This window comes from Nasonia vitripennis, chromosome 3, assembly GCF_009193385.2.
Source record: "Nasonia vitripennis strain AsymCx chromosome 3, Nvit_psr_1.1, whole genome shotgun sequence".
In the NCBI taxonomy this organism is placed as follows: domain Eukaryota; kingdom Metazoa; phylum Arthropoda; class Insecta; order Hymenoptera; family Pteromalidae; genus Nasonia; species Nasonia vitripennis.
Window position 1 is genome coordinate 18,346,205 of NC_045759.1, and position 25,346 is coordinate 18,371,550.

Sequence of the window (25,346 nt, forward strand, 5' to 3'; positions counted from 1 at the left end):
ATTTCCGGGACGATTTTAGTAATCGGTTTACGATACTTCCCAACCTACTGTTTCCTTCCAACAATAAACAGAAATCGAAAATGAAATCGTTATCTCGTTAACCGGCTCCACTGCCGAGCTATCGGAATAGAGCGAGCGCCGAGTCTATCCGCGCGCGCAGTAGTAAGCTACGATCTCCGGGCAGACCTCCGCGGCACGGTGAAAGGTACACGGCGTACCTGTGTCTCCCCATAGCGCCAGCTGACTACTGATTTTCTCGCGTGAAAATCCGTCGCGCTATCGGGCATTTCGAGCGTTCGAGTCGGCTCTACGCACGAAAAAGCGCACGAGTAACCCGAGTAGCTTTTGCTCGTATAAGACACGAGAGGCGCGTTGCACTCGCGGTTAAAAAATAGAGCCGCTTGTATATTTGGCGGAGGAGAGGTCGACGACCGCGCGAAAGGCGCGCCGAAATGTGCAGCAAAAAAAGCGGATGGCGAAACGACGCGTGCAGGAAGCGCGACGTTCTTTCCTCTCTCTCCTTTTTTTTGTTCGCAACGGCCGATTCCTCTCTGTGTATAATATATATGTGTATAGGAGAAAGAGAGAGGAACTCACGTGGACAGGTGCGCGCGCGCGACTAATGAAGCGCTGCTGGACGACGAAGTTAACGAGCCCGATGGCTCACGTTTTTTTTCTGCTTCGAGTGTTAATCTCCGTTCATCTTTTTTTAATCGAAAATCACTGCTCGTTGTCTTTTTGTCTCTTACTTGCGCCCGGGAAATTCGCTTTGACAAACTAAATTACAACGTGACCCGATGGGTGTGCCTATACACATGGTATTATACGTGAGCGCCGCGTATTATTCGAATGCGCGACTGTAAACAGCCGGTTGGTAATGTGCAATCTGCGTTTATTTTGCGTCCGAAACTTTTTCCCGCCCGGTTTTTAAAGCGGACTTTAAATTAAGGTCTTCCTCTCCCTCGTTTCTCCTCACTCCGCGCACACTGTACACGCCGCGCTGCAAATAATGCCGCTGAAATATAAAGCGTATAATCAACCATCGCATTACGCAGAAAGTGTGTGCTTACAAAGCATTTCCACCGCAGAGTATTATAACAAAAAACTTTTTCCGCTCTCTCGTTTCCTATATGCGCACATACGCTAAAGAGCATCAGCGCCGCGCTGGAATCGTATGCATTTTCGGCTGTGCGTGTGCAATTACGCGAGTGACGAAAGAAAGGGAGCCATCGACCGCAGCTCGCGCGGGCGCGCGTTGCAGGTTATAACCGAAAAAATTGTCCCTTTTCTTGCAATTATAAAGCCCGTACGCGCGGCGACGCGGAAGCAGAACCTGCTTAATAATATTCTTATCGATTACGCGCGCGCGCACGGTAACGTGAGCGAACTCCGGGGGTCGCCTCGCGCGCTATGATAAACTCGCGCTCGCCCGAGTGTTTTCGCGGTTTCTGGGGATGTACGCTCATGTCCCACGCGCGCGTATAGATAGTTATCACTCGTGCGTCCCTTTGACGATCCGATTTGTTATTTTTTTTTAATGCGCAGCTCGGGACGATTTTTTTTCTGTTGTCAGCATGGACGGAACTAGAAATTAAAAAAAAAAATGCAACAAAGAGTGAGTCCTCGCAGAGGGACAGCTGAATTTTAATAGAAGGGTCGAAATTAGGCTGGGCAGAGAGAGAGAGAGAGAGAGAGAGAGAGAGAGAGAGAGAGAGAGAGAGAGAGAGAGAGAGGACGGACGGAAGCAGAAGGTATACACACAGGGTCTCTATCGCAGAAAGACGGAAGAGAAAGAGAGAAAAGAAAGAAGGTGGAGGGAGGGGGGAGCTTCTACACACGGTAGGGATTGGGGGTCGCTCTCGCTCGCTCCGTATACACGTGCTGCTGACGGCGAAAGCTTGCAGGAAGAGAAAGAGAGAGAGAGAGAGAGAGAGAGAGAGAGAGAGAGAGGAGATTGGTATGCCTGGCCCAGTATTTCACGAGCAGCGGCGCGCTTAGCCTTGAACCCGGCGCGCGAGTGCGATGCCCGAATATCGCTCCCAGCAGCGGCGGCTAATTTCTTTTTCGCTCTTCCACTTTTTGACTCACCTCTCCCTCCCCCTCTCTCTCTCTCTTTCTCTCCTTTCCATCTTTGGCTGAATTCTTTTATTTGCGCACGGCCTCTTTTCTCTGGGCCCTTGTTATGCCCGCCTGCAGCTATCGGTGCATGAATATTCGATAGTAGAAGCCGATATCTCGAACGATTCTGCGTTTATCAAAACTCACCTGACGCCGCCGTATACAATTCAACTCGCTCGGGGCGGATGGATAATTCCGATGTAGTATAGAAGAAGGAAAAAAATAATAGCGAAATCGAGCGGTCTCCCGAGAGCTATACCCCCCTCAAGAGAGAGAGAGAGAAAGGAAGGAAATGCTGGAAGGGATTTACGGGCACATCATTGGCCGTCGAATAAGCGCGAGTGGCTAGCGACGAATAACATTTGTAGTGTGTGTGCGCCAGAGGAGCCAGACAAATATTCGCGCAGGCTGTTTTTCCCCTCGACTCTCTCGGTCCGCTATATACTCTCACGCACGCACGCACGCCCGCTTAAGCTTATATACGCGTACGAATGTGTGTGTGTATACGTATATATATAAGCGAGTGCGGACAAAGACAATGTAAGCGCTGCCAATTATTCATGCTGCGTATAGCGTGTGTGCTGCACGTATATGTACATGCACGCTGATAAAAATATGCAATTATATATGGGAGAGCTGGGCAGCTACTGGTGCCGCGCGAAATTTTCGGTGCTGGTGTACGTTTTTACACGCTCGCTCGCTGATATATTTTTATACGTTGCTATACCTACATATTGTTTGTACATGCGGCTGCTTCGCAAACGACATATAGGCTGAATTTTAATTGCGACGTCGAATCTATACTTTTTAATTAAAATCATGTCCGAAAATATAATCGGACGAGGCCTCTTCGTCGTCGTCGCAATTCAATCGCCGAGTGCAGATTATTTTTTCGCGGGCTACACGTACTTGCATACAGTGTATTACACTCGTGTGCGAGCTAGACACACATTCGTTCTCTCTCTCTCTCTCTCTCTCTCTCTCTCTCTCTCTCTCTCTCAATCGTGCATCAGAGTAGTGTGCAGAAAGAAGAAGACGAAGCGCGATAGAGATACATCGTGCTTCTCTCTCTCGTGGAGTAGTGCTTTTATACGAGCTCAAGGGCGCGCGCCGTTCATGACTCACGCACTTGCCGGACGTGCCGTGCGTCTGTACGTACCGCAGGCACGATATAGAAAACATCCTAATTGCACGAGGGAGAGCAAAAGTATTAGAAGAGCTCGTAGAAGCACCGGCTGAAACGGCTTCGCTCGACTATGTGTACTTGTATTATAGTCTTCGGCGTCGTCCGGAGTCAAAAAAGCGCAAACCCGCGGGAGAAGCGGAGCTTGCACATAGACACGCAGTAGGATATAGCCGAGAGTGTACAGGGAAAAAAATTGCGGAAGGAAGTAAGAAGTAAAGCCTCTCTCTCTTCCGCGGAGGTATAGAGGGGGCGAGATATAGCTGCTCTCGGTCCCTAGGAATCCAATCAATAAATATTACAATGGAGCCGCTGGGAAGAGAGAGAGAACGAGAAAGTACCGCGAGAGGGGCGGTAGTATAAGGAGTAGGAGGACACAGCGCTCTCTTTGCGCACAGGGAAAAAGGATATCCATCCCTCTCGTTCCTCATCTTGCTCTCTCTCTCTCTCCTCCGCGTCTTTTGGCCGCGGTCGCCGGGCGAGGCGGCGGCGGCGGCTGTTCCCCCCTGCAGAGAGAGAGAGAGAGAGAGAGAGAGAGAGAGAGAGAGAGCGAGAGAGAGAGAGCGAGAGAGAGAGTGAGCTTTCCTCTATTTTTCTCCTTCTTCATAACCGCCCTTCCTCTCTACTCTAAACTTATTTCCCGCGAGCAGCAGCTACTACTCGTCCTTTTCTACATTTCTCTCTCCCTCTCCCTCTCGCTCTCGCTCGCTCCTCGCTCATAGTACGTCTCTCTTAATCACTCGGCAACGTCTTTCAATTATCCTTTTCCAAAGACAGGGATAGTGGTACTAGTAGCTAGCCTCCCCCTCTAAACTCTCTCTCTCTCTCTCTCTCTCTGTCTCTCTTTCTCTCCTCCGTCCCCCGCGCGACGGGCTTATACAGCGGCGCTAGCTCCGATATCTAACTTTATATATTTTTCCGTCTTTCTCTCTCTCTCTCTCTCTCCCTCTCTCTCTCTCTCTCTCTCTCTCTCTCTCTCTCTCTCTCTCTCTCTCTCTCTCTCTCTCTGGTGCTGCGCAGGGCTATACGAGTACATCCCCACCACTGCGCTATATGCCCGCGATGGCGGCGGCGGCAGTTCTCCTCTCTCTCCGAGCGCGCGCTTATATATTTTACTTTTCTAGTATAGCGAATTAAAACGGCGTTCATGCGCAGCCCGCGGAAGGGCGTAATGATTTTTTGAGGGGGCGAATCGAGTGGGGTCGTGCCGCGCCCGTGACTCGCTCTTGCCGCCACCGCTGCTGCTGCTGTGTAACTGTATTGCTGTGTCTACCGCGCTACTGCTGCTGTTGTGTATAGTATACTCTGGGCTTATTATGCAATTTCGAAGAACATTCGCACCGCGTCCAAAGTCGAGCCGCGATCATAGTTTGCCATAATCTCTGTCCGCAGATGTCTATCTCGGCGTGTCATTGTATTTTTCGAGCGTCCGCTCTTTTTTTATCTCCGTCGGAGATATAAGCCAGCTCATTAACTATAGAGAATACGAGAGAGAGAGAGAGAGAGGGGGGGGGGAGAGAGAGAGAGAAAGCTGTGCGAGCGTCGCTCGCGGTATCGGCGGATTTGCTCAACCTACGATAAGCCGGTCAAAAGTGTGCTTTAAATACCTAAAACTCCAACTGGGAGTATAAAACGCGCACGCACACACTCGAGGGGAATAGAGGAGACGAAAATATTCCGCAAGGTCGATTCTCAAAGCTCTCTCTCGCTCTCCCGCTCCGCGCTCGGACCGACCCTCGATCGAAAAACGTTGTATAGCTCTTGGAACAGGTTAGCAGCGACTCTGCGGGGAGTATGTGTGTGTAATATGTATGTATATATATATATATATATATATATATATATATATAGAGCACGGAGAGAAGAAGGTGCGAAAAAGCCCGGCGACGCGTACACACGTTTCGTTTCCGGCTCTCCGAGGTATTATATTTGAAATGCAGCGCGTAGCAGCAGTATCGACTTCGGACTAATTTCTTTTTTTACACAATCGCTCGTCTTCTCCTTTATTCTTTCACGCTCGGCCGCGCGCACTCGCTGCGCACATCTATAAACATTATATTTTTATATTGCAACGCGCAGCGAGGCTCGCTCTTCCGCGTATATTTAAACTATATACGCCGGTACGGAGCTTGAGCTTCTTTTTCTAAGAACACGTTCTCGACTTCTTTTTTTCCTTCTGCGCTAACGCATGTACTATATTTACGCGCGCACCGGCAGTTTATGACTCTCTCTCTCTCTCTCTCTCTCTCTCTCTCTCTCTCTCTCTCTTGTTATTTTAGTCTTTGTCTCGCGCGAGTATGTGTTCACCCCGTTTCATTTCTTTCCCAGATTCTCTCTCCCCTCTCCCGCTCTATGCTACACTCATTTAGCCGCCGAAATTTCAGCTTCTCCCTTTAATACATATCTCTGCAGCGGCATCGGGCGCGCGGCCACCCCTCGATTTCTCTCTCCGCGCTTGCTCTTATTCTCGCCTATTCATCGCTCGAGAACTCGTTCGTTTTTTTTTCCTCGACGATGTCTCTCATCGCCGCGTCTGCATGATCTCTCGGCGACGCGAAGCGCCAAAGTTTCATCTCGAAAAATTACGCGCAACGACCCCGCCGATCGGATTTCCATACAGCGCTGGATCGCGGAAAGAAAACACGTGCGGGTGCCGCGCGCATACCCCCTTTTTCCGTACACTCCGCGCACGGGCGCACACGTATACGCAGAGTAGCCGGGCTGTGTAGTACATCCCCCCACCAGCAAGATCATCCCTCCCTCGGCTCCGATACAGTCTCGTGTGCGCGCGGCCGGTCGCCAGGGCGCAGAATCACGGCAGGATTTTCGTATTTCGCGGGCAAAGCTGCGCCGCCGCCGCCTCTTTATCTCCACTGTCTCTCTCTCTCTCTCTCTCTCTCTCTCTCTCTCTCTCGCGCTGTACTGATTCGTGTCTGTGTACGTTCCCGTCTGTCTCTCACCCTACCATGCGCAGCGCGGCGTGCGTTTTTCGGCGCGGAGCGCGATAGCGGAGAAAGAGTTAGGAGAGAGGGAGCGAACCGAGCGAGAGAGAGCGAGAGATAGAAAGAGGGGGTTCGAGCTCGTCGAGTCAGGGGAGAAAAGAGTGCGGCGCGAGAGTCGGAGAAAGACGGCGACGTCGGCAGGACGAGAGAAAGAGAGAGAGAGAGAGAGAGAGAGAGAGAGAGAGAGAGAGAGAGAAAAAAAGTGCCGTATACTCCAGTACTGCTTCTTCGTCGTCGGCGGCGGCGGCGATATTCGTATTAGTTGTGGTTGTGACGGTGTCGACGCTGCTGCTACTGCTGCTGCTGCTACTCTCAGCTTCCGTCAGTGGCTGGTCTTGCTCAAGCTCGTAATATAATATAGAGTTATTAAGACAGAGAGAGAGAGAGAGAGAGAGAGAGAGAGAGAGAGAGAGAGAGAGAGAGAGAGAGAGAGAGAGAGAGAGAGAGATAGAGATAGAAAGAGAACGAGAGAGTTTTGCTGGAGAAAACGAACGATGAACGAGTGCAGTAGAGTAGTAGTCGTGAGAGATTGACAAGCCGGCGCTGCGCTCTGCGCAAGCACGTGAGAAGGGGAGATCCGTGCGTGTGCATGTACGTGTGTACGAAACACTGTGTGTGCCACGTATGAGTGAGCAGCCGGCAGCTGATTAAGGAGCCAGACACGACGCGCGGATATATACATTTCGGACAGTTATATATACGTACGTACACACATACAGAGAGAGAAAGACAGTGTCAGAGACAGCTACCCAGTGCCGTTCCTCTTCTCGTCGTTCCGAGCCGGCGTTTTTTTAAATGACTGTAAGTTTTATCAACGAGCTTTTTTACTCACTCTAATAGCTGCTGTATAATAAGCACTCGACTTCTTTTTCGGCGCGATGCACTAGACGTTTTGCCGAAATGTCGCTTTTGTTTGATATCACCAGATAGGCCGATAACGCACATGGGTGTGTAAATGCGCGCAGACAATGAGCCCGTGCTAGCTGCATAGGGAAGACGTTTCCCGGCGATCTGACCTTGGACTACTGCGGGTGAATGCTCTCGCTCGCGCTAAAATTAAAAGAATAGAGCTGCAGCAACCGAATAACACAGAATTTTTTTCTCAAATCTCTCTCTCTCGGCGTCTGACCGAAAACGGTGACTCATTGACGTTTTTATTTACGCGTCGATTCGCGCTCCTGTTCGACATTGAAAAATATTCGCTCGCCCTCTATAAAACGAAGCTCTATATTTCGTGCTGTATTCCAATCGTCTCGGAACGTTCCAGACTCGCCGGTCTGACCTGCCTCAATATTTCTCTTCTATCAAACGAATCCTCTATTTAAAACAAGGCCTGATCGCCGCGAGAGCTATACCTCGCAGAGAGAGAGAGAGAGAGAGAGAGAGAGAGAGAGAGAGAGAGAGAAAAAAAATCGCAGCCGCTGAATGAAGAAAAAAAGCATGTCGACGCACGCTATCAGCAGCGTGAAACCCGAAGACAGCGGAGCAGTCTCGTCTCTCGCTTGCATGTTATGTACACACACACGCGCACGCTAGTGCCTATACGTACGACGACGACGACGACGACCACGTGACTCGCGAATTTCCATGGCCGCCCGAGCATAATCCGCGTAGGCCCGGCTTCTTGACGAATCGACACCGCCCGCTCGCGCGCTTATCGCTTCTATACTCGTTTTTCGCGAGAGCCGATAACGAGGAAGACTAGATCGCTTATACGCGCGCACGCAATATACCTATTTTATTTTTCCACTCTCAGCGCAGATATCTACTATCTATAATCTATCTATGTATCTACTAGAGTGTCTAGTGGAGAAACAGAGAGAAAAAAGAGTAATATGCGACGAAGGGGCGCTCAGACTCTTCGCGCGTAAATTATGCACGTTTCACGCTAGATCGGACGACTACGTGCGAGAGAGAGAGAGAGAGAGAGAGAGAGAGAGAGAGAGAGACAGACTGCGCGTGTTGTAGCGCGCGTAAACAGGGGGATGCAGCACACAGTCGTATTATACACTACATCCCCTACGAGGAGCTGTTTGGTGAGCGAGTGACCCACTGAGTATGTAAGCCGGTCATTCAGAAAAGAGATAATGAGAGAGAGAGAGAGAGAGAGAGAGAGAGAGAGAGAGAGAGAGAGATTCTTATACAATCGCTGTTCGTTTTTCCGCGCGGCGATCTCTCGCTCGATTTTTTCCCCTGCGTGCCATATCGTTTTGTTATTGTTTCCAGAGCAGCTCTCTCTCTCTCTCTCTCTCTCTCACTCTCGGCTGTATCTTTTTCACCGACAACGCGTGCGTCGAGAGCGAAAGTGTGCGCGGAAATTGAGCCGCCCGCGAAACCGCTATAGGTGCAAATAGTCGAGAGCGCGCTTGCACCGATTGATTTTCCACGCATTCGTGAGTACTCTTTTTTTCAGCCGCTTTTTTTCCACATCCACTGTTCGCTCGTCAATTCTCCCCCTCGTGCCTTTTTTCATTCCATACATACATACACACACGCGCACGCACATACGCATACGCGCGAGCGAGAGGGTGTGAGAGCGTAAGCCAAGCGGTTTATTTATTTGCACTAGATCGGCTTTTAGTTTCTCGTTATCGACGCCCTTCTGCGCGCGGAATATCATCGGCCGATCGACGGTGGAAAATTGCCGATGCGGTTAACGCCGTGACCTTTGTGCGAAGCTTTTTTTCTCTCTCGCTTATTCGCTCGCTCTCTTTTCGCGAGTCCCGGAATTTTATTAACTGTTATCAAACTGGCTGCATAGCCGAAAAACGTCTGGTTTATAGACTCGCTCGATGTGCGCGATCGATTTGATGGACTAGCTTGTTTTCTTTTAATAGAGGCAGAGATTTCACTCGAGTGACTCGCTTCTTTTCTCTAAATAAACTATCCATCGAGGATTCTGTATATTATTATCTTATCGCTATCGAGATCGCAGATACATTATCATCATCCGCTGAATGGAGCAACTTGAATAAATAAATATTAACATTGACGTTTTGAAATCAAATAATTACGGCTTAGATATAAAAGTATATCGTGTACTTTCGTCTTAAATAGGTCACACGCAGACGAACAATCATGTCGTAAAAATTGCAGGCGAAATCGCAAGATGACGTAACGCTTCTTTTGGAAACTATAAAAAGTTGGCCGGGCGCCTCGTCGCCTATGTACACCTACTGATAAAAAAAACGAATTTATCATTGTTGTACACTAGGCGCGAAAGTTTCAATACGGTTAGTAGATGTGCGCTGGATTCATTTGAGGGAGACAGAGCAAAAAAGTAGTAGTGGTGGTGGTATAGAAAAAAACTGCGCGCGGTCTGTAAATTTGCTCCAAGACGTCTTTCCTCTCTCTTTTTTATCGTTTCGCCAAGATAACGCTATCAGCATACTTTACTGCTTGCACTTTTATAAGTATATAGCGGAGGGAGAGAGAGAGAGAGAGAGAGAGAGAGAGAGAGAGAGAGAGAGAGAGAGAGAGAGAGAGAATTATTTAATCGTACATGTTCTGGCCTGGCTCCAGCATGACGACCCAATTTTTCTCCGCGCCCGCGGATCGAGGGATCCGTACATAGGAGAGGCGAGAAAGATAAAGCCGAGAAGCGCCTCTTATAGTGTAGACCAAAGAATGTGGAAAAAATGGCGAATTTTGCAAAAAAAAGGAGCGCGAGAATAAACTTCCTGTGGCCGTTTATCTCGCCAGCTCGCGAGAGAGAGAGAGAGAGAGAGAGACGTCTCTTTTTATTGCCTTTTATCTGTTTGCCGACTGATATTTTTTAAACTTTCCACTCCCCTGCGCATTAGAGAAGCTAAGAAAGATGGCGCCTAAGCCGCCTGAAAAATTTCGCTTTATCCTTGTAACAACGTGCGAAAGAGAGAAGAAAAATGTGCTAATTTTGCACCTGTTTACACGCGTATAATTCACTCGCCGTATAGAGCATTTTTTCTCTCAAAGATTAAATACACGGTAATAAAAGTCAGCGATTTCTGCAGTGCCGCGATATTGCAAATGATTTCGGAGAAGATCTATTAGTCGAACGCTCTCGCACACACATACGCGTACTTAGCGATACACTGGAATTCACCGATAACATTGAACATCTGTACTAATATCTCCTTCGGATCGTCGTTTCAAGCGATGCGTAAACCGATATCAATGATACACAAATCGCCTTGAAATTCGCGACTCAAACCTTGGGCTGTTTTTTTTTTTTTTTTTTTTTTTTTTATTAATTTATGCCCGGTTGCAAGGTCTTTGCACGCCGAATCGTATATCCCTACCCTCGAGACGTTCGCGGTGGAATAAAGAAATCGCATTAGTCGCCGCGAGAAGGAGAGAGCAAAAATGTTCTTTGCAACTTTGCGGCCGTCTTTTCAAAACAAGCTTTATCTAAATTTATCAGTGCCTTTGTGTCGCACCTTATCAGGATTTTGCCGGTGAGCGAGAGAGGAAGAGAGAAAGAGTAAGGTTAAATTGCAACTTTCGCGCGATAATAGCTGTACGGCTTAAAAAATGCGCCGTCTTAGAGAATTCGGTGTAGGTGTGTTATAGAATGTCGGCGCCTCTCTCTCTCGATCAGCTGTTGAGCTTGACCTGAGGTGCTGCCTTGCCCTCGGCGGGGAACAAGCCTCGTTAGTCTAGACCAGCCCTTCTAACGAGCAAGACCAGTTGCTTAGACGACCTTAATGGCTGTTTTTCTCGTTTACTATTATTCAATCGTTTTACCAAGTCTGTGTCAGGCCTTGAACCGACCGCGGAGTTCGTAACCGGGTCGCTTTTATTAAAAAAAACAAAAAGAAAACCCTCGTTGTTGGACGGCTTGTATTTATATACTTAATGCGCCTGATCGCGCGTATTTATTTCTGCAAAGAGGTTAACCGCTGGAATAGGGACACCGCGGCGTGGCTTATTAAAATTCATCAGCCGCCAATCGAGACGAGAGAGAGAGAGAGAGAGAGAGAGAGAGAGAGAGAATTAACCAATTTACGGTATGAATTCGAGTTTGAAATTTTAATTTTCAGCAACTCTCTCGCTCTCTCGTCGTCTGATAGCACCTCTCTGTTATAATAATTTATATATAGAAAAAGGCGAACGTAAGTGGGCGATTGATGAATCGATAGCCTGGTTTTCCAAAAATACGTAATCTCTACTCCGCGCGTATTCTAACCTACTTGTCTCATCCGATTGTTGCAGGTGAATAGGCATAACGATGGTAGATACACAACACTTTTGCCTGCGATGGAATAATTACCAGAGCAGCATCACATCGGCATTCGAGAACCTGCGAGATGACGAGGACTTCGTCGACGTCACACTTGCCTGCGATGGCAAGAGCCTCAAAGCACACCGGGTCGTCCTCTCGGCCTGCAGCCCCTACTTCAGGGAGCTTCTCAAGGTACGTAACCTGTACATCGTAGGATGTCACATAATTAATATTGAAATATTGAACCAACCTGATCTCCACAGAGCACACCGTGCAAGCATCCGGTGATAGTACTGCAGGACGTTGCATTCAGCGACCTGCACGCCCTGGTCGAGTTCATCTACCACGGCGAAGTAAACGTCCACCAGCGCTCTCTCAGTAGCTTCCTGAAAACCGCCGAGGTTCTCAGGGTATCCGGACTCACGCAACAGGCCGATCAGACCGACAGGGATGAGGTGAGAACTCGTCGGCTTTTTTCTCCGCCTTCTTCCCCTCTCGATGCATGTGATAAATATTCGAAATCCGGCGACCTTACACACGCGCTCATGGCGGCAAATCGATATATCGTATATCGCCTGAAAAATTCACGAGCCGATACAAATCGCGCGCTCGCGGATGAATTAGACACACGGCATCAACCTGGAAAATCTCTCATATCTCTCATGCATATTTCCACCCTTTTTTGTCCCTCTCTCCGTTACCGACGACCACCAGCTGTCGCACGTGCGAGCTCTCGCTGCCGGAGCGCCGATCGGCGGCGTCGGCGGTGGCGGCGGCAATCACCTGCCTCCACACGACAAGCTCGGCGACGAGGGCTTCCCCCGGGGTGGCTCGCCGCCGACGCCCGTGACGCCGACGCCCACGACGGTCCAGCAGCTGCTGCGTCGCGCCCAGATTCGCCGCAACGAAAGGCACACGCCCGATCCCCACGACGACTCGGCCAAGCGGCAGCGGGTCCTGTCGCCGCCTCTGAACAACAACGACGCGACCCCTACCGACTTCTCCATGGTCAAGAACAACCACAAGATCGAGGGCAACGGCCTTCACGAGGAGAACGGTCCGCTCGAGGACGGCATCAAGTGCGAGCCACTCGAGCTCACCGGCGACCGCAACAACGCCGGCGGAAACATCACCGGCGCGGGCGGCAACGGCGGTCCCCAGCTCAACGCCAACAACGAGGATAGCTCGGACTCCGGCGCGGCAGCCTCGGACCGACCCCCGGCGTCGGCCAGCAGCAACGAGCACGAGAACGAGCCCGAGCATCCACCCACGCCCAACTACATGGCCGACAGCAAACTCTTCGCCTCGACGCCCGGTAGCTTCAACTTTAGCATGGCCGCGCTCACCGATCACACGCCGCTATCAGGTGAGCCATTCATTGACGCTTTTCGTGGACGGGAGAGAGCCGCCTGTACGCACCGAACAATCTTTGTGAATTGAATGTTGCTTGGAGAGCTTCTTTGTTTTTTCATCTTGATACCTGCACTCGCAGTTCTTTCCTTTTTTTATTCTTCATTTTGTAGACCATGCTTGCTCGGTATTTCATACTTGCGCTGATAAGAATGGCCTTCGCGGAACGTTATACACACCTCTTTGGTTTTTCCTTCGCCGTCGAAGCTGCATGTCGGCACACTGTGCAAACTCATTAGTCTTCGCTGTGTTGTTGTTTTTTCGATGCACTTTGCGAATTCTGACATTGAAATCGTACCGACGAGTCGAGAGTGAAAATCAAAGAAGCGTTGATTTACGAGTCTGATGTTTTTTTTTAGTTCTTTCACGCATACTGCGCTTATGATCATTATTAGTAAATGTGTCGTTGTGCTTGCTATTCAATTCTCGTGTAGTTGCGAAATTGCGTACAGGCGTCGATAGACGCTCCGATAGGAGGGCAACGATTGCTATGTATGACGATAGTGAAATTTCCAGGCTTGGGCCACGGACTACAGACGCCGGACCTGGCCGGAACTTCGCAAGGTAAGAAACAGAGACTACTGTCGATATAATTTTACCACTACTACCACTATCAAGTCACTTAGTATATACTTTTATTTTCCACAACAATTTTATTATCCATGATAGTGTACTACACTAGTTTTTATAAATTGACTCATTTTTTGCCCTGTGAAATCACAAGAATTCTTCGAGAGAAAAAATTCGATTCACTGTTCTTTTTTTTTAATTTTTTTTTACTCTTTCTCGCGATCACTTGCAAAACCCTTTCATGGCGTATAACATAATATGACCGCGCAGTCAAAGGACAGACGAAGGTTCGAGTCTGCGTTCTTTTGATTTTTCAAAGGGCTCTCTTCGCTACTCTGTTTGATTCTCGAAAATGATCGAGCGGCCAGAGTCGCGCGCGCCAAAGACCCATCGCGTAAGAGTTGATCATTCGATACGATGATTGAACAAAAAAAAAAAAAATAGTCGCACGCAATCTTACGGGGTGAAGTCTGGGGCGCGCTCGTCCGCGGCTCGCTCGGTACATGATACTTGGACGAAATTACGTAAGTCGCTGTGACTTGTGCAGTTATATCAAACTAACAAATCACAATTTATATAATACATATTTTTGGTCGAAGATTAAAACAAAATTTTATTTTTCAATTATTTTACATTTATTTGGTTGCGGTGAAAGTTCACTATACTTCTATTCTCTCCTTGCTTGGAAGATTAAGTTTTTTCTAATTTGGCATGCCATTTATTACCAACGTCATTGAAATCATCATTACTATTATACGTATTATACTTATCTTTTTTTTTAACATATAATAGATAGACTTTTATATATGGACAAAAAAAGAGCGTCATTTATTTTCGTATTACGAATAATATACTTGCTTGCACTTGCATTATTTTTCATTTGAATTCATTCGCAACGATTATATATACATATTATAATATATTACGCCGCGCGAGAACATCGCCCGCTCGACAGCACGGGGGCCATTTACCTTTCTACTTTGTGTGAGGTTCTTTCGTCACGCTGAGAATGTATAAGAAAATCGAAGGAAAAAAAAGAGATCAAGTATCGGAACGCACTGCAATCGCCGCAAGTAGAAATCCAAAGCTTTGTCGTTGAGCTGGCGGTCATTTTAATATAACAAGAAAGAGAGAAATGTCAGTTTGAGATCACTGTACAATCTAAAATCGCTGCGATCGTCTCACAGCGCGCGACTCGAAGCTTTAGCAGAGAGTAAAATGCAACAATTTCACATAACGTAGTAGTTACACAAGAGAAAGAGAAAAAGCTTTATATTGCTCTTTGATAATGAAAGAATTGTGTCAGCGATAAAAAAATTATGCGCGATGATGTTCAGCTCTCCGTTTGTAACATTATTATGCTCTCGAGACGATCGTCGGCGAAGAAGTCGACGAATCTCGACGGTCACTTGTTTTTTTTCTCACTTTGTATACCATATAAATGCATATCAGCCTACTTTAATTAACTTTAATTGATCATTAGTACACTATACACATTATTTATTAATCCTTGCCGTGCTCGTTCTGTCCAATTTGTCGCATATATGACTTTTATTTTATTTTTTTTAATTTGTTTTTTCGTTAACTGTATACACCTCAGTGTTCTCATCGTTCTCTATCCGTTTTTAGTTTTTAACTATGAATAACGATACGTTATTTCTTGGCCTTTCTTTTCACCTACATATAACATATACGATAGAAAGTAAGGCCGATCACGTATATCCTACTTCCGATGAAACTATATAAATGAAAAACACATGCTGACGAAATTATTAAACTTTATGTATATAATATTGAAATTAGAGAAAGGAGATCAAAAGCTTATGTTGAAAATTGATAAGCATTATGAGTGTAATAGACGACATAAGTCGAGAATTTGCGGCTGCGTTAAACGCGCTGAACTGCAGTGTGCGATTCGAATTTCGCGCTAGTTAAAGCCGAGAGGGAGTATATATGCCTATATTATACTCGATGTGTGTTATGAAATTGCGGCGACGAGAGAGGCGTGTTTACCTCGACTGTGCGAGCGATAGGCCGTCTAAAGTTATCACCTTTGCTGCTTTATTGTTATTTGACCCGTGCAACCATAATATGTCCATTATTATCGCGTTCAATAGTTTGCTGAAAAAAAGAGACGGCGAGAAGTCGTCGAAACGCGAGCTTTCCGTCTAAATTTAGTACATACGGTACAACCGGTGTCAGTTCGTAATATACCTTCTTCTTTCTGCGGTACACATAATACGTCGAGAAATTTTTTTGCAATCGAGAGTTTAGTTTTGTTTTGGGCTCGTATCACGCTATCGCATTTGTTGTTTCTGCATATTTTGCAACGACGCCTCGATAAAGCACACACATTTAAATGCGAAACTGTTATCGAAAATCTTGTGCAAACAGAACAGTTATATAGGATATATGTTATTTCGTTAATCATCATGATCGATCGTTACTAACGCGCTGAGCGACAGTGTGTAAAAAAAAAATGATTAATCGCGCGAAAATACATCCACAGAGCGCAGCGCTTATTCTGAAATCTAAATTAGCCATCGCTATACTCGCGGCCTTTATCCTCGCGAAATCGAATCGCCGAGTTGCAATTGACTCCGCGCGATATATTTACAAACAATACTGAAAAATTAGACGAAGAAAAAAAACATGAATTCGCGACTAGGCGTATCGTCTCCTCGTTTTTTTTCTCTGACGCACCGACGAAATCGACCACGCACATTCGGCCACGTCGTGCACACATGACAACTGAAAGTTCGCCAAGATAAGGTCTCGCTCCATACACACTAGCGCTAATAGTGCGTGTACACGGGCCTATTTTTTACGTAACGCGCTCTCTGCTGCAGCTTTGCTTTTCGCTCTCTGATTTGTAGCATTGATCGTGAACGTTCGGGAGGGGATATTTTTCCAGCGAGGGAAAAATTTATATTGCGAATTACCATATTTATCTAGAACTCGCCTACTCAGCTCTTTTGAATATCCGCGTTTTCGTCATACTTGCCTTATCGGATTCTATACCGTTATAATCTTTCTTTTCTAGCTACACGATTCCCCGTGTTTACGTAGACTACGTACATTTTCGCGCGAATATATAATGCATACATTCGGAAATTACAGGAGGCCGATAAAGAATAATCCATAGCAATATAATTGTACGCATCGCGCGCAGCCGTCCTTGGAAAGGGTCCGAACAATCGCTTATATTCGCGAAATCATCCTCTATCCTACTCTCTAGCTCTGGAATAATATTTGAACGAGTTGGTCTGACTTTAAGCTAGGTTAGTACCGAAAAAAAACTTATCGCCGTACGTACAACATACAAGCGGGCGCGCCGATACGCGTCGTCGCTGAATAAAAATACGAGAATGCGACGAAAAAAAGGAGAGCGCGCGAAAGGTGGGACGTAGTCTCTCGTGCGAATTGACGATAAGGCGGGCGTAGATGCTATCCGCAAAATTCAAGGTCCTTCTATCTGTCCGCGCCGCGCCGCCGGCAGCGCTCATACCGCTCAAGAGTGCGATATTCGGCGGCGGCGACGCAACTAAACATTGGCCTAACTAAAAATACGACGGCCTTGGTACGCCACTCACTCGTTCTCTCTCGCTCTCTCTCTCTCCCTCTCTCTCTCTCTCTCTCTCTCTCTCTCTCTCTCTCTCTCATACGCTCTCTTTCTCTCGCGCGACTCATGTATACTTGTGTGTCCGTGTGTATCGGTGCCGCCAATTATTATCGTGACCTTTCCTCCTGCGCTTCGCTCTTCTTTTTTCTCGCATTCGTATTTTTCGCGCTACAAGTAATTTTCGCGCATAGCGAAGTTTTCGGAATATTCTGGCAGCGACCGCGACGGCGTCCTTGCGCCGTGACCGATACGGTTTGTTCTGCAAATTAGACTCCGGCGTGCATTCCTTCTTTTATTTTTCTTTCCTCTAGATAATAATCTATAACTTAGCTTCGATGATAAATTTTGCTGGTTCGCACTCTCGTTAATGCCTCTTTATAACCCTATTCGACTTTCGCGCGCTCGCGGGCAGGAATTATTCGTCGGATTATACACCGCTGACGCGATGATGAGGACGATACTGTAAAAGCCAAAATTACAATTGCTGATGTATATTTTGGCTTTTGTAAAGGCCAACCAACGACGCGTCTCTACTTTTTTACGACCGAGCGATCGCAACGGTCATTAATTTATCTCTCCTCTGATTATTATGTCATTCGATTATGCTTTAATAACGCGTTCCTTGGCCGAAATAACGCGAAAACTATAAGTATAATCCAGAGAGGGGGGGGAACAGAGGAGCTTCCGAATCGATGCGGCTAAAACTGTGTACTACGTCTCGCGTCCGGGCAAATCCCGAGGATCTTGGAAGGAAATCGTAACGAGCGCGAGCCGTTTGGCATGGGTTCAACGGGAAAACTCAATACTGCGGGTCGACGATCTCTCCTTCCCTATATACACGGCCTCGATTTTCCTGCAGCTGAATTCTTATCTCACTGAATTGTTCTCTATCTCCGTACATTACAAGTATATCGTCCGCGTTAATAAGAGCAATTAGATGCCCGCGAGAGTGTACCAACAATAATCGGGCTCGTCTTGATTGTCACTTACACCGAAGGCATCTCGGGCGTACTTTCAACTCATTAGTCGACTTCTGAAATTATATGCACACGTAATGCATAAACAACGAAAGTTAAAGAGTCAGTCAACGACAAGAAAAAACAAGCAAACCGCATTGATCGAGCGAATCGGAAACATTATAGGATCAACGCTGCGTTTCTGTCTCTCGCTTATAAGGGAAAATCCGCGACGCCAGCGGTACATACAGTGGTACACTTGCGTACGCCAGCACAATAGCGCTTGTTATCGCGCCGAAATAAACATTTCCCGCGACAGCGCGTTGCATTGAATATCGCGCGGCTAAAGACTGAAAAGAGGGAGAGTCGACGACTACGACGACGACGAGCTGACAGACGGAAAAAGAAAAGGGGACGCGAGCAGCGCGCGCGCGAGCGGGAGAGAAAGAGCGAGAAATGAGGTATCAGTGCATGGCCTTTTTATCATCTCTAATGCGTAATGCTGTTACGCAAAAAATAATAACGAACGCTAGCGAGGGGGACGAAAGAGAGACGAGCTCTCGCGCGAATAAGAAACGACGAGAGGCGCTTTGGAGAGTAGGGGAAAGCACAGCATGAGAGGGAGAGAGACTTGATAGGAAGGTGTAAAGGAAATTATGTAATCCCTCCCCCTCTCTCTCTCTCTCTCTGTCTTCTCGATGTATAATTTAAATCATGCACAAATATTTACACGCGAGTCTGTGTATTATACGCGATGGATCACGGCCTATCATAAATTACATTCTTTATAACGCGCGTCTTTTTGAATTTTTAATTCCGACGACTATTCGTTTATTATACATCGTACCGAGTCTCTCGTCTCGGATTTCGAAAGCCCGCAGCTTCGCTATTCTTAGACAGCTGTTCTCTCTCTCTCTCTCTCTCTCTCTCTCTCTTCGGCAGCCTCGAAAGGGAGAAGGGAAGCTGTTTTTAAAATCGACTGTACTCCCCTCGCGCGCACGAGCGCCAAGAGCTCGTCCTTTTTCCTGCGCTCTATACCGCCGCATCTCTCTTTCTCTCCCTCGCTTTTCTACGTGTCTCGTTGCGAGCCTAGAGTTGCGTAAAAATAGCTACGTGTGCACTGCAAATATTTATTTCGTAGCGTTTTCCAGTCGATCGCCGGTCTCCTCCTACTCCTCCTCCTTGTCGTGGTCGTCCCTTAAGTGCTTCGAAAACTTAGAACGCATATTGAAAGCATATTATACGAACAGCAGGACGCGACTCGCGATTCCTTTCGATATCGCCGCAGAAGTATTATAAAAGGCGGACGAATCGGTTATTTATCGGTCTGACGAATCTCTCCGCGTCTTGTTTGCCGATCGCGAAATTTGGCAAGTTTCGTTATTTATGACTGGCGCATATAATCTCGTTTCCCAGTATACACACACACTCATCGCAGTTTTATACTGGGTTGGCGCAGAATCGACGAAAGAGGATTTTCCCTCGACAATATTATAACAAGGACAACGAAAAGTGTACAGGCAGTAGATTGTAATCGCGATAATAATTTCGTTAAGCGCGGAAACTTTGCGTTTAATATTGGCGACGAGCTGCAGCCATATGTGTCCTGCAATTTGTCGCCGCTGCCGCCGGTTATCAGAGCGTATAGTATAATATGCGTTATCGGGGCGGGTCTAGCTTGTTTTTTCGGCGGCGCGCTATTATCGATGATGAACTTGGCGCGACCTCGAGACAAAACTGCGCAACATACACACACACACACAGCATATTAGGCGGATTGCAACGAGTGGGAGAGCGGCCAGATAGATTTATCAATGCGTGCGCTGTAATAAAATTGCCGATCTCGCATATTATAATAATAATAATTCGACAACCTTGCGACTGTCGCGTGACGAATGAGTTTTCGAGTCAAGAGAGAAAGAGAGATAGCGAGAGGCCGCAAGGGAGAATGGGAGAGTCGAGAATTAACAAGAAGGGAGCCGCTGCAGCACAGGAGCAAGAAGGAAAAATAAATATATGATTCGAGGCAAAGAAGCTGCTGGATGAACAAGGGGGCGATTGGAGGACTCGCTCCTGAGCGATAGAGAAAGAGAGAGAGAGGCTCTCGTAGCTTCTCTCCTAGCGCAGAAAAGTTTGTTCGTTCTTTCTCTCTCTCCGTCTGGCTAAGGTTCGCTTCTGGTAACCAATCCGGAAGGCAGTCATATTTTCTCCCTGTTCGCGAGTCGGTCTCTATCGATCGTAAGTGAAGAGAGAGAGAGAGAGAGAGAGAGAGCGAGAGAGAGAGAGAGAGAGAGAGAGAGAGAGAGAGAGAGAGAGAGAGAGAGAAGGTGGGAGTGCGCGCGCCCGCTCAGAGTCAACATCAGTCATAATACAGCCCTACGGGCGAGCGAGCAGGGTTATTAAGAATAATACGCATCCTAGGTATCCTCCCCTCTCGCGAGGCAGAGCGACTCCAAGGGCTTAGAAGAGCGAGAGAGAGAGAGAGAGAGAGAGAGAGAGAGAGAGAGAGAGAGAGAGAGAGAGAGCAAGCGAGCGTTCTCCCGTTGCCAGGGAAACCAGCCGGGTAAAATCCCGCAAAGAAGCACTGCAGCAGCCACTAAAGCTCGCTCGCTCGCGCGCGCTACATTTCCCTCTCCTTTCGCCGCAACAACGTCGTCTATCGACATCTCGTCTACTTTTTATACCCGCGTACATGCCGGCCGGCGTTTCTCTCTCGCTCGCTCTCGCTTCCTCTCTCTCTCCTCTGCTCCCACGTGTGAGTTTGTGCGCGATGGCGCACGCTCATTTTCACGTGACCTTGCAGCAGCAGCAGCCGGCTGACTCTGGCTCTGGCTCTACTACTGACTGCGAGCGGATCGGGAGCACGTGCGCGCTGCGCGCACGCGATCGCACTCCGAGACTGAGCCCCCTCCTCTCTTTGGTTGTGTTGCAGACCAGGAGGACGGGGCTCGTCTCGACGACAGCGACGATGACGAGCTGCATCGTCGTCCTCGTCATGCCGAGCGAGCCAAGAGAACCTTCTGCGACGTCTGCAGGAAGAGCTTCTCGAGGGCCTGGTCGCTCCCGAGACACATGGCTGACACGCACTTCTACGTGCCCCAGTCGCTCGCCTGCAATCTGTGCGGCAGGAGTTACAAGTCTCGCAACAGTCTCGTCAGCCGCAAGAGTCAGTATCACGGGAAGAGGGACAGGAAGCCGGCAGCTCTCGCCTACTGATGATGCGAATCATCTGTGATTTCTTCTTTCGGATCGACTGTACTGCGCTGTACTTTGTGACGATTGTTATACTTTAGCTGTAACTCGCGGGACATTCATTGCAATGTAATGTGTACATAGAATCCATCGGATGATAAAAAACAAAAATGCGCTGACACTATACTACCAATACCTCGTCGTTGATTGATCTCTGAATTATACGAAATGATCGAGTAAAAAAGAAAAGTATATAGCTTGCATAGAAGTATAACTTTGTCTTCCTCATCGCATCTGCTCATTGAAACCCATCATACATGTAAATATTATATATACTATCCCACACGATATTATTTCAATAAGCCAACAACAATCTATGCACTACTGTCTACTCCTGCTGTAAATAATAATCGCATCAACATTATACATAATTATTATTATTATTACAATTATTATGCTCCGCCCTGGATCCATTTTGGTGATTTGATATTTATATATAATTATATATCTGACTACACTAACGACACACCGCTCTCGATTTGTCGCTGGATTCTACTTGGATGTATACATATTGCTTGCACGCACGCACACGCTCTACGTGATATAATCTAGTCTTAATAATATTAGCGGCTTTTGAGAAACGGTCAGTCCCGTCAGTGCAAAAAAAATAAAATGTCAAAAATAAATTGTTAATCTAATCCAGTGTAGCCGACAAATCGAGTAAGGATCTATTATTACTTCTCACAAAATTGCATGACAGACTCACGATCCTTCTTAAAAGTCGCGGGGGCCACGAGACTCATCCTCTATATATTATAAATTATGGTCTCAGGCGCTAGGTGGATGGTTCTTAACACGCGCGCTATAATCATAACCGCAATTATGTTATTGGACGAAAAGCAAAAGTAATGATAAAAAAACATAGAGGGCAGCACTCGACAGGCAAAGGTATAAAAAATACTCAAGCGACTGTTGAGCACGGCTTGCCGGGTGTCGGTGGCGTAGATTATGTAAACAAAAGCAAAATGATATTCTTAGCGCACGCATATTATTATATATTCTGACGAAACGCAAACAGCACTACTACTTACGCGACGAGAAAGAGAGAATAAAAATCAGAAGACAAGATAGAAAGAGAGAGAGAGAGAGAGAGAGAGAGAGAGAGAGAGAGAGAGAGAGAGAGAGAGAGAGAGAGAGAGAGCGAGAAAAATTAAGAGAGAACGCGAAAAGCCTGATGATAAATGCAAAAGAGCCGGAGACTGCCTGCGGATCGCTACTTCTACTCTTCTTCTTCCCCACCTCGGGGGCCTTCGTGATTGAAACTAAGCAATTAACGCAACTATATCCTAGATTCGAAAGCCAAAACTAAAAGCAAAAGTTAAAAGTCACAAATCTAACGAAGAGACACGATAGAGAGGATCAAAGTCTTTACATTGTGTGTCTGGTTCTGCCGCCAGGTCTGTTGGCTGGCAGCGGCGGCGTGACCGATGAGTTTCGATGCGAGCCCTGCAACAAAAACCTGACCTCCCTAACGCGCTTGAAGCGACACATACAGAACGTACACACGAGGCCGAGCAAGGAGCCGATCTGTAACATCTGCAAGAGGGTTTACTCCAGCCTCAACAGTCTGCGTAACCACAAGAGCATCTACCATCGGCAGCACAACAAAAACGCCGAGCAACAGCGCAAGGAGGATGAGCAGCAGCAGCAGCAGCAGCAACAGCAACAGCAGCAACAGCAACAGTCGTTATACCAACAGTCGCGTATCGCGTGAGACTCGTGTTAACGAAGTGGAGGACGAAAAATCGCGTTATATGTACACGTGTAGCTAGCTAGTGCTTTTCGGTGACCTTGAGTATATAACGTTTGTCGGTACCTGTCAATTTTGAGGTCTAGGAGAGAAAGAGTTCAATTAGTTTTCTAAGATGCATAATATATAGATATTATTATAATGTACGATTCAAGCGCGTATCATATACGTTATACTTATGTAAATAATATACAGGAGACGAGTGCGTTTATCACAAAAGTGCATCAGTGGCGTTGAATTTTCATTTCTTTTTGCTCTATATATAACTTTGTCTGTTGCCCTCCGCACTCGAAAGCTGAACACTGCAATTACAGACAGCGAGAAATACGTAAGTTCTTCCGACGTGTATACGAAAAAAGTAAAAAAAAGTTCGCGTCGTAACTCGAGTGCAAATTAATGTTATTACACAGTTATACGCGAGAGCGCGCACGCGCGCACGCAGTACAAACCGACCGCGGGTATATAAAAGTTCGCAATACGAAACGTGTGCGTATGTACCTAAAACAGAGAGAAAGAGCGCGTGTATCGATTTTCGCTCGAGCGCAAGTGAGCCGTCCTATCGTTCGAATAACGTGTAAATTTCCCTTCTCCGCATTATAAATGCAATAATTTTTAATTTCTCTGTCGCTCGGGCTCGGTGAAAGTTGAGAGCTTGCGACGATTAACACCCTTCGGACGAGAGTTTTTTGTATCCTGCACTGCACCGGCTATACTTGCGCTCGGGGCGAGAGATTCGCAAAGAAGCGAGTATCGTAAATTACCTCATACAGTCGGCGGCCGTGATAAATTATTTCCAAGCACAGTCCGGAGAAGCTGTCCCCTTGCTTGAAGATGCACGCGGTTATACTGCAAGTGCGCAGAGAATATTATTATACGCAGCTCATGACGAAATCTACCAAGTTATAGGTCGCGTATCAACTTCCGAGGCGGTTTATTTATTATTAATTATTATTATTATTATTATTTTATACTATTATATATCTGTAGAGCGATTATAGGCTGCTGTTCGATTGTTGTTGCGACGTTTTTTTCTACTTGAAATGTTTATTATTCCGATGTAGCGAGTGTGCGACTGCATTGTATTATATTGTAGAGAAGAAAATTTACCTTAATATACAAAAACAAAGCAGGCGATTCAATCTCGACTTCTGAGTCCTGTCCGCAGATACAGAGAGAAAGAGAGAGAAAGACAGCGAGAGAGCGAAAAGAAAGCGCAACATCGCTCCGCGTCGAGCCTCCTCCGTGTAAATATATAGACAGAAAAAAAGCAAACAAATTTTGTATACCTCACTCTCTACTAATGTCCGTTATTAATTTTATGATTACTATATTACTATGATGAATATATTTTTTTAAGGGTCCAGGTTTTATATTATAGTTTTAATCGCATTTTTTCATTTTTTTTTAAATGTGTACTGAGTCACCGTTCTCTCATTATTTATGAAAAATAAAAAAAGTCATCTTTGATACGCAAACACACACGTTTATTTTTTGTTGCCGCAAGCCATGGAGAACCTCGTTGGTTTTTTTTTCTTTTATTGCAAATTTTTGTTCACTCACCAGTCACTTTGACACAAGTGGTTGCCCTGTTTTTTTAGCGCTATAGCGTGTGTAGTACGCGTGTTCGGCGTGGCCGCAAATTGCGCGCGAATGTTGAAAATTAGACATCCTCCTAATGATTAGACACTACACTCGTCCACGCCCGGGGAAGCATTGAGAATGGTATGTTTTATTTTAATTTTCAAAATCTCTCTATCATTAATAATCATACATGCGGCCACCAGTGAGTGCAGCGAGCAGTTTGTTTGTTTGTTTGTTCATATCAATGATTATTATCATGTAGTATTATCATGTAGATGTCTGAAATTTGGCTTTCCTGCATCGAGAGCGAGAGTACGAGTCTCCGAAAAAGTGTATGCAAAATTGCTTTTGTGCCGTGACAAGTAAACACACGGGAGAAAATAAATGATGAAAGACCCGTTCACTATTTATTATCGCCATCATAATATCGCGTAAGTCTCTCGCACACATTACCATAATCAATGACAAACCAGAGCCCCGAGCCTTTTCTCTTGTCTGTCTCTCTTTCTTGAATAAGACCCGCCTCTCTTATTATTATGATTAATATTATTGTCGTTGTTGTTATTATTATTATTATAATTATTATAACTACTGCTACTACTGCAAAGACGACAAAGCGTTAGTCTAGAGCTCTGCTATATATACAGTTGAAATGTCTTACAATTACCATTGAACTTTTGTCTTTTTCTCTTTCTTGAT

General features: G+C 46.6%; 1 protein-coding gene across 16 annotated transcripts in view; it reads left to right on the forward strand.

Annotated features, from left to right (window-relative positions):
- LOC100115257 (broad-complex) overlaps positions 1–25,346 on the forward strand; it is a 57,400-nt gene that overhangs the window by 11,655 nt on the left and 20,399 nt on the right. For 4 of the 16 annotated variants that reach the window (XM_031927848.2, XM_031927858.2, XM_031927859.2 and 1 more), the window contains exons 1-5: positions 6,206–7,104; positions 11,497–11,698; positions 11,770–11,961; positions 12,221–12,872; positions 13,421–13,480. In XM_031927848.2, coding sequence (XP_031783708.1) covers positions 11,513–11,698; positions 11,770–11,961; positions 12,221–12,872; positions 13,421–13,480 — 1,090 coding nt within the window. In that variant the 5' untranslated portion in view covers positions 6,206–7,104; positions 11,497–11,512. The other 12 variants (XM_031927853.2, XM_031927860.2, XM_031927861.2 and 9 more) reach the window with 8 other exon arrangements.